The sequence below is a fragment of the Epinephelus moara genome, chromosome 8 (genome assembly GCF_006386435.1).
Source record: "Epinephelus moara isolate mb chromosome 8, YSFRI_EMoa_1.0, whole genome shotgun sequence".
NCBI classification, from domain to species: domain Eukaryota; kingdom Metazoa; phylum Chordata; class Actinopteri; order Perciformes; family Serranidae; genus Epinephelus; species Epinephelus moara.
In genome coordinates, this window is record NC_065513.1 from 12,447,040 (window position 1) to 12,456,473 (window position 9,434).

At 40.1% G+C, this 9,434-nt stretch overlaps 1 protein-coding gene across 1 annotated transcript; it reads left to right on the forward strand.

Annotated features, from left to right (window-relative positions):
* The first annotated feature begins 6,495 nt into the window (after window positions 1-6,495).
* On the forward strand, window positions 6,496-8,970 carry lrrtm4l2 (leucine rich repeat transmembrane neuronal 4 like 2). The gene has a single exon (XM_050050883.1). It carries the CDS (start codon window positions 6,496-6,498, stop codon window positions 8,152-8,154), a length of 1,659 nt encoding a protein of 552 aa, XP_049906840.1. The 3' UTR covers window positions 8,155-8,970.
* The last annotated feature ends 464 nt before the right edge of the window (window positions 8,971-9,434 follow it).

Below are 9,434 nucleotides of genomic sequence, written 5' to 3' on the forward strand. Positions count from 1 at the left end.
ATAAATTGTAAAGTAATTAGAACAAAGAGAGACTTTAAACTGTGTTGAAGCAGGTCCTATTTACCCCGACGCTGACTCCTAAATGTGCAACTTTAATTACCCGGCGAATAACACGTACAAAATATCTAAGCAGCAGGTAAATATTTCTGAGACGGAGGGCTCGTCCCAAAACATCTGGCACTTTATCCCCTGCTGCCTCTATGACTTAAAGAGAAAGAAAAAAAAGAGAAAAATACTGCTTACACTTCTTTTTCTCTTTTGAGATACTCAGGGCTGTATACTGACTATGCTCGATGTGTGAAGTGACTTGATCCTCAGCTTATCACAATTCATTCATCTTTCTTATTTAAGTAAAAGTTTATGAAGTTGTATCTTTGCTGGACGACACTCAAAGCACTCAGGGGGTTCTTGAACTTTTCTGATGATTTGAAATTGAAAAGTTGTTCATCTGACCTAGATTCATATTCTGTTTTATTTTTAAGCAACTATTTTCTTAGTATGTGTAATGAGCATCTCATCTCTTTAGGCCAATTCCCATGCTGGAACACCAGCAGCAGAGGTGCTACAATAGTCATGAAGCTAATGAGAGAAAGGTGGTTGAAAACACCATTAAAACACTTATATATTAAAGGTGAAGCCAGTACTCTTCTGAGTCTCCTCTGCAGCAACATTGGATAGACCTTTATAGGGTAGTCTACCTTTTCAAATATTGCTCTCATGCATAAGAAAACACACTTCTGCAAAGAAGCCTGTGAGGATCAGCTGGTAATGCATTATAGAGATGATGATAATGGGCTTCTGCATTTAAATCCTGCGTCAAACAACCACTTGATAGTTCCCCGAAAATGAGCACTTTATTGCCTCGCAAATGTAAAGGTTCTTCTTTGGCGACTCTGTTTATTCTATTTTTCATTTGTAGATTTCCTTATATATAATGCATCACGAAAGCATTGCACTGCACACATGAGACCGCAGGGCAACGAGGTTTCTTTATCAAAAAAAAAAAAGAGTTCAGTGTTGAGCCTATAATTCCTCTCCTATAGGGAAAGACTCAAAGACAAGTTAAAGTTGCAACAGGTCAGGCTTTTCTCATGTGCTGTTTGTAGGTATATGTACGAAAAGTAATGCACCAGAATTTGTATATAACCCCTTATTAGGAAGGCTGTGATCATCTGACCAGTGTGCTGACGGGACTAAAGAAGTTAGTAGTATAAAGACTGTAAGTCTACATAAGGAGGAATGGTGGGGTCATGGATGAGTCAAACAAACACAGGACTTTTCCCAGGAGACCAGTGTTTAAAAGCAAGCAAACTTTGAGTTTTTTTAAGGTAAGTCATCATGAACTGATGCCCAACCATGCTTCTTTTCTTTAAACTAACCTATATAACCTTACTTGCCTAAACGTATGTAAGTTTACACGGAGTACGTAATGTGACGACACCCAACCATGATTGTTTTCCTAAAACTAACCAACTTAATTTGATTTCCTAAATTGTAACTTTACATTAGGTGTTAATGTGAAGACGCTCAACCATGATTGTTTTCCCAAACCTAACCTACAACTACGTTACGGCGCCCAACCATGACTGTTTTCCTAAACCTAACCCACAATTATGTAACTTTTCTTCACTGAACCTAATCTGCACGACTTAAAGTATTAAGTGCATTAAGTTAAGTGCATAACTTTAAGTTAAGTATGAATCATGACATTTATGGGATGCTGATTTATTAAATACTATCTGAACCATTGTATGTGGACACACTGACACCTTTTTACATGATCATTTCTTTAGAACAAATTAAATAAACTGTAAAACACAATGAGACTGTGTCGGGTCAGATTACTTTGAAATGTAGTCAGTTACTGAATTCAAATTACAGTTTTGTAATTAGTAACGTAATACATTGGATTACAAAAAAATGTGATCTAATCTGAATATTTTTGGTGTACTTTTGGATTACTTAAATAGTCCGGATTATTAAATTGAAAAATATTGCACCTTATACTAAAGCATTGGTTACCACGAAATAAAGTTTCATAGTTTTAAAATTGCCAAGTTTTAAAGATGTAATCAAAAATTTAATCAAGTATTACTTGACAATGAAACTATAATCTAATTACACTTTTTAAAAAATGTTATCTGGACTGACACAGTAACTTTTTTTTTTTTTTAACAATCCGATTATGTAATCCTAATTTGCATTTTGTCCATAACTAGCCAGCCCTGTTCTGTGTTTAAATAGGAAATGTGACAAAGGAAATTCAGCCAATGAGGAAACGTCGCTCTGTCATGTCAGTCATAACCAAACTTGGGAAGGAGAGACCCTGAGGCTCCGTCCCGTAACACACACAGTTTACAGACTAGTTAATTGCATGTTCATGCACTGCAGGGCATGTATTTACTGTCTGAAAAATGTAAACACGCAGCACAGCTAAACCAAACTTACACGCACTAATACTGCTTTAGAGAATGACATAATGGATTAGGCTCCAGCAATGAGCTATTTCCAAAACCATTCCACTTTGATTAGTTCAACTAAAAATAATCAGCTGCGTTGCTTATTAGGGCAAATTCATCCTATTTCACAAAAGGACTTTATCTAAATAAGAAAAGTGTAATTATATAGGGTTAAAAAAACCAAGGTGACTTTTAAAGACCAACAATGATTGTTCAAAAACATCCAGTCTTTCCCTCTTTGAATCCTTACCTATCTGTTAGCATGACACAATCATCATCATGGCTAATTATGGCCTAATTACATAAAACCCTCCCTTTTTCAGTTTGTGATTTTGTGAAGTATATTCCCTCTCTAAATATGTTATCTCATAGAGACGGCAACATCATTTTTTTTCATCATGATTTATGTACACTGATGCATCTTAAATAAATAACTCCATGTAATGAATTCATATTTTGTATCACTTATCCAGGAGCCTGAATGTTTATTTTTCTGTTATGCTCTTTCATTATATTGTTGATTATAGTCAGAATGCTGTATGGGTGTTTCTACTTTGTTTGTACTTTATGTGCAAATAGAATTTTAATGAAGCACCTGAGTTTGAGTGACTGAAAGTTGTGTGTTTGCATGAGGGACGGTCTGATCTAAAAACCTTCCACACACCATCAGACTTATAATGGGTTGTTAGGCACTCAATTCAATTCAGTGCACTTTGCCTTATTGTAGTAAAACATAAGAATTCAAAGATTTAAAAGAATACAAACAGCCACCACACACAATATTCTGTATATCACGTACCTACACTTTTCAGAACAGTTTTCAAATGTCATGCAAATAAGATAAGTCCATAAACTGCAACACAGCGTCAGCCTCTTATTGCATGAATTGCAAAGTCACACTAGTTTTCCTGCTCTGTAGCTACTCATGGCTTGAAACATGGGCAACAACACTTATGACAGATTTACCATCAAGATCGCAGGTTGCACTGATATGTGTACCAGAGATATATTCAAGGGAAAAGGTTTTGTGGATTACTGTAATGCTATCCACCCAACCCATTTCAAGACAAAGGCCAGTGACTTTTACCCAGAGATTATCTTCCAGATCAGGTATTTCAAATATCATGAAAGGCCATTTTTAAAATATAAGCACGGGTGATAATCTGCTGTTTGCAGGTGGCTGACATGGCTGCACCTTTCGGTCTGACAAATAATTATTGGAGAATCCATCTCAGTGAGAAGAGTAAAAGGTCAGTGAAAGATGAATAAATCTCTCTATCCATCTGTCAGTATATTAAGTTGATAACAATGGCGAGAACCTGCAGATGTAGTGCAGTGTGTAGTGCATATGTACCAAGGCCGTAGCCATGGAGTCATGCCTCCCCTTCCTGCCACCCTCCCATAGCTGAGATCTACATTAACATCATAATTAACACCATATAAGGCACATTCTGATCTCTCTGAATGGGTTTGAGGCAGGTTAACTGCACAACATATCAAAGTGTGATGTGCTATCTACTTTCACTTCTCTGTATGTCTTCTGTAATTGGCAAGCAGAAGGTAGTAGTTGTCACCTATGTGAGAATGATTACATTTAATTTCAGGATCTGACTGGTGTGCACTCATTTTTCACATTTTCATACAAGGTAAGATCAGGTACATAAACTCATCATGTAGTCAGTACAGCACATCCTCCCTCTCTGAGTAAAGCTTTCACGGTGTTCCTCTGCCTAAATGTTGCCTAAAAGGAGCCTCACTTTGCAGCGTCATTGTCGAGCAGCACGTTTTCTCACACTTCAGGTGCACAATTCATGAATGACGCGTGATCTCCCAAGACACATGTGAGGCAGCTCACCCTTTGAAGAGCAGATTTTGTTTGACGTTCAGCTGAAAAATGTGCTACTATGAGTCTGAGAGGTATTATCTAAAACAGAATAGCTCATTTTCACACGTCTTAGTTTCACCCCTGCTGTGGTGTTCATGGAGCAGATTTCATAAATGCATTTCATTCTTAACACAATCCACAGGCATCAGAGGAAATCCTGTTTGACCAAGAATATTACCACACTCTCAGCCAGATGTTGATATGAATTCATTTGCTCATTTCTTTCAACCACAAGTGATCTGGGTGCTGATTTCTCTCTTATCTTTACTGAAGTCATGTATTTGGAGATTAATGTCAACAGCTCTTAAAGCAGGACATTTCTTTCTGTGTGCACAAGGGGTTGCTGTTACCACACATTACGACTCAGACTCTCCAAGGCTGTGCAGTCAAGAATGGTGTTTTCCACACTGTGTCCAATGTGATGAATGTCTGTGCAAGGCAGCATAAGCAAAGTATGAAAAATGAGTATGAAATGACCACAGAATTACAGGTTCCCCTATCTCCTCCTGTGTTTCCCTCTTTCTTCTGCTGTCTGTTGACTGCCCACTTCATAAGGCCCATTCATTTGAATACCAATAATCCCCCTGTCGCCACCTCTTCAGCAGCGTCTCCAGACACCAAGAGGTGTTAACTGTTTATCTACATACACTCCCCCTGCTGCCTGAGTGTGGATGAATGTTGCTCGTCAACATCACACTTAAGCTGTCACCATAATTAACATTATAACAAGCAGCTGATAGGGACCAGAAATCCTCATTACCCAACTTCCTGTAATTTCCTGTCATTTTTGAATGAATGATTGGAGGTATAAATGGATGATCAGGATATTTGGCTCATGCAATCCCCTTATTTTTGGTTGAGGAAATATGATTTCAGTCGCTATGTCATCATCATGTTCAGCAGTGTGTGTTGTTACACTGTGTATGATGCCATCTTCACACTGTGGATCCTCATGTCACCCCTCATTTCAGCAAGCTTTGGATTAAAAGCAACACAAATTGAAATCTGAAAAAAAAAAAATCTAAGGGCTTCTGTGAAGATATACACCAGATTTCATTCCAAATTTATCTCCATTTATCATCATTATTATTATTATTTAATTCATGGAGCCTCCCACTGAGCCATGTAAATAGCTTAACTTACATTACAGCATTTATATTTAATACAGATGTATTTAACCTGTAATACACATGAGCAGACAGTTATTGAAAAATTAGATATTCAACCAATGAATTAAATGATATGATTAAATAATACGTGCTAATTAAATATTAAAGGCTGAACATATATGGTAGGTATACAGTATATACTGTATTATAGGCTTTTATGTGTGCTTAAGGACGCCTACGCCTCTGATAGAGGGGAGAAAGAGAGGGAGAGAGAGAGGTGGGGGAGACGTGGAGGAAGAGAGGAAAAGAGAGAGAGACACTGCATGGAGCGGAGGATCAGTCTATTGGCGCTCAAATGGGTTATTGCGCACACAGCAGGCTGAACTATAGCGGCGACTCCAACTACGACCCAAGTGTGAGGGCGTCCTGTGTCCGCGCGTCACACACAGACCAGGGGGGGCTCGTGCCGCTGCGGAAAACTTGCATATATTTGATTTTCTCCTCTAATTGAAGACATAAGTGATGCTCGTTACGTGGATCGACTCTGAGGCTGCATGAACTGCGATTTTCCTCATCTGTGAGCAGTTTAATGTGCCCTTTATTCATTTCTTTCAGAGGATCACTCCTTCCCTCAGTAAGGATCGGTAAGTCATTGTCCTCTTCACAATTTATTGACACAGTTTTTCCCTCTTGAGACTCCCAGGAGCCAAGATGACAGCCATGACCAGCTTATACTGACAGATGTTAGTTCCTGAACTGATTTTATTTTACATTTAAAGAGTGAGGAGGTGTGTTATTTATTTTAAGCACTGATTTAAATTACCTTTTTCTCACACTTGTGTCTGAGCATTTTCACCTATCCATACCTAAAAAGTAGCAAACGTCAGACTCTTATTAATTCTTCATGAAGCAGGTCTGGTCTCTCAGACATCAACCTCAAGCTGCTCCTCACTACATGATCTGCTGTCTGAAGAATGAATTTCTCACATTTTCTAATTTAAACCTCTCTGTGCAAACATTTTTTTTTTCCTAAAACCAAGTCATGCCTTTGATTGCTGTGTGCCCCACTCTACCCCCAACAGGTTCTGTGATGTTGGACTGGAGGTTATCATGTCTTCTTCTGCAGGCAGCTGCTTTGCTGCTGCTCAGCAAGGGGGAGAGGATGTGCCCCGCGAGTTGTCGCTGCGAAGGAAAGATTGTTTATTGCGAGTCTGGCATCTTCCAAGACATCCCGGAAAATATCACCACAGGATGCCAAGGTTTGTCTCTGCGCTATAACAGCCTGCTGGTTCTGTTGCCATACCAGTTCGCTCACCTCAATCAGCTTATCTGGCTTTACTTGGACCACAACTCCATCAAAGACATAGATGCTTTAGCTTTTCATGGTGTGCGCAGGCTCAAAGAACTCATCCTCAGCTCCAACAAAATAACTCATCTGCACAATAACACGTTCAGCGCTATCCCAAACCTGCGGAATCTGGACTTATCCTACAATCAGCTGCAGTCTCTGCAGCCAGGACATTTTTATGGTCTGCGCAAGCTGCAGAATCTCCACCTCCGATCTAATGGCCTGAGACAAATCTTCATTCGTACGTTTCTGGAGTGCCGCAGCCTGGAGTTTCTGGACTTGGGTTACAACCGCTTGCGGAGCCTCACCCGCACAACGTTCTTAGGGCTGTTCAAACTGAAAGAACTTCATTTAGAGCACAATCAATTTTCCAGGATTAATTTCTTCATTTTCCCACGTCTTACCAACCTCCAGGCTCTTTATTTGCAGTGGAACCGCATACGATCCATTAATCAAGGCGTGCCTTGGACCTGGCACAAACTACAGAAATTGGACCTGTCAGGGAATGAAATCCAAATCCTGGACCCAGCAGTTTTCCAGTGTATGCCGAACTTACAAATACTCAACCTTGAATCGAACAAGCTGAGTAGTGTGCCTGTGGAAGCCGTGGCGGCGTGGACCTCACTGACCACTGTCAGCCTGGCAGGTAACTCTTGGGACTGCAGCCCCAGCATCTGCCCTCTTATGGGATGGCTCAGAAACATCAGAGACTCCAAAGACATCAGTATGATCTGCAGCAGTCCCAAGTCTGTGCAGGGTGAAAGAGTCGTGGATGTGGTGAAGAATCACTCGACATGTGTGGACATGTCAAATGTTTTCTCAACCACTGCTCTTATTGTTTTGACTTCCAACCAATTTGTGAACATCACAACTCAACTCTCTCCCTTTGGTGTTACAGACCCTGGCATTGAGTCACCCATTCAGACATTGACCCCTTCGCCTGGCCGTCCAAGTGGGACTGACAGAAAGACAACTGAGTCCATAAACATGAGCTCCACATCACCCATCTCCCCTGAACACCCTACATCGTTTATCCCAGAACTACAGTTTGAACATATGGCTTTCCATAAAATCATTGCAGGCAGCGTAGCCCTGTTCCTGTCAGTGTCATTGATCCTTCTGGTTATTTATGTCTCGTGGAGGCGCTACCCCAACACCATGAGGCAGCTGCAGCAGCACTCAGTCAACCATAAGCGCAGGAAAAAGGCCCGTAAGCAGGAGCAGGACCTTAACTCTCAGTTGCAAGAGTATTACCTGAGCTACCATTCAAACTCAGAGACAATGGACTCTTTGGTGACTGAGACGAGGCCGTGCACGTGCACCATATCAGGATCCATCGAATGTGAGGTCTGAGCTGCCAACTCCACCTTACGAGACTAAAAGTGCAATTGCTAAGCAGAGGTAAATGGTTTTTCCACAAGATTAAGTGCTTTTATCTCTAATGTGAGATGATAGATTCTGCAGCACTGAAGGAAATTCTTGGGGGCATAGTACAATATCATTATGTGCACAGAAAAGAAGACTGGAACGGAGAGATATATTTGGAGCTAATTATCACCCTGACTGACATGAGAACAGTGGCGGGGTCAGCCAGTTTAGCTGTATATGATCTAACATAACGCCTGGACCTCTGCTACAGTAGAAGTCAGCGCTGTAGAGAGACTGACCTTATTCTTAGTCAAACTATATCGCCATAGAACATACGAAACCAACAAAGCCACTTTTTACTTGCTAGTTTTTTATTTTCATTACGTAGCTTGTGAAGCATTTAGGATGTGTGTGTGTGTGTGTGTGTGCATCTTTGAGTTTTTGTTTGTGTGTGTGAGAGTGTGTTATGGGGATGAGCTGATAGTCTCCTGGTTTACTGACGTCTGGTTGGAAGAGTTACAGTGTTGCACCTTGTTCTCACAAGATATTATTTGTCCAGTTAAACGGTTCTGCATTTGGCATACCAATGCAGCAACTAGAAGTAGCAGTTCATCAAAATGTGGGGGAACAATCGCTAAGAGAGAGCATCTTGTCCTGAGATCTTTTGCATGAATCCACTCTCCTTACTGAAGATGCTCCTCTCTCTTATTAAATGATCAGTTCTAATTGATGATAAAGTTGCATTTTGGTTCATTGTGGCAAACAAACTAACTATATTTAAGTCTAATCTCAGGACTGGTATTTTCCAAGCTGTAAAAAAAATTTGTCAGGCCCATTGAAGGTCTTGATGTGTCAAACGTTCCGATGTTGATTTTCATAAAGAATTTTGTATCGATTATTCCTATCATTATGATTATGCATTGTTTGTGTAAAGACATAACAATATGGGTACTTGGCATTCTATGTGATAATGACTGTGTAATTAAAAGAAACACTTGACAATTGACGAAAAACTGTGTGTGATGAGAATATGGATGACTGGTACATGATATGGAGAGGAAAAAAAAAATCCCATCTCTAAATCCATGCATTGTGCTCTTGATGTTATACAATTCATTGGATCTGCTGCTGCATGCGAGGGGAGCTGACATATTTTCCATCACGCATCTTGTTTTCTGGCTCTTGTCTCTTCTATCCTCTCCTGGCACTCCAGTATCGACAGCAGTATTGATTGTATCTGGGTTACACACCTCAGATTCAGAGTA

Coding starts and splice junctions, on each gene's coding strand:
- lrrtm4l2 (XM_050050883.1), top strand. CDS start 6,496: ATGCCTTTGATTGCTGTGTGCCCCACTCTACCCCCAACAGGTTCTGTG.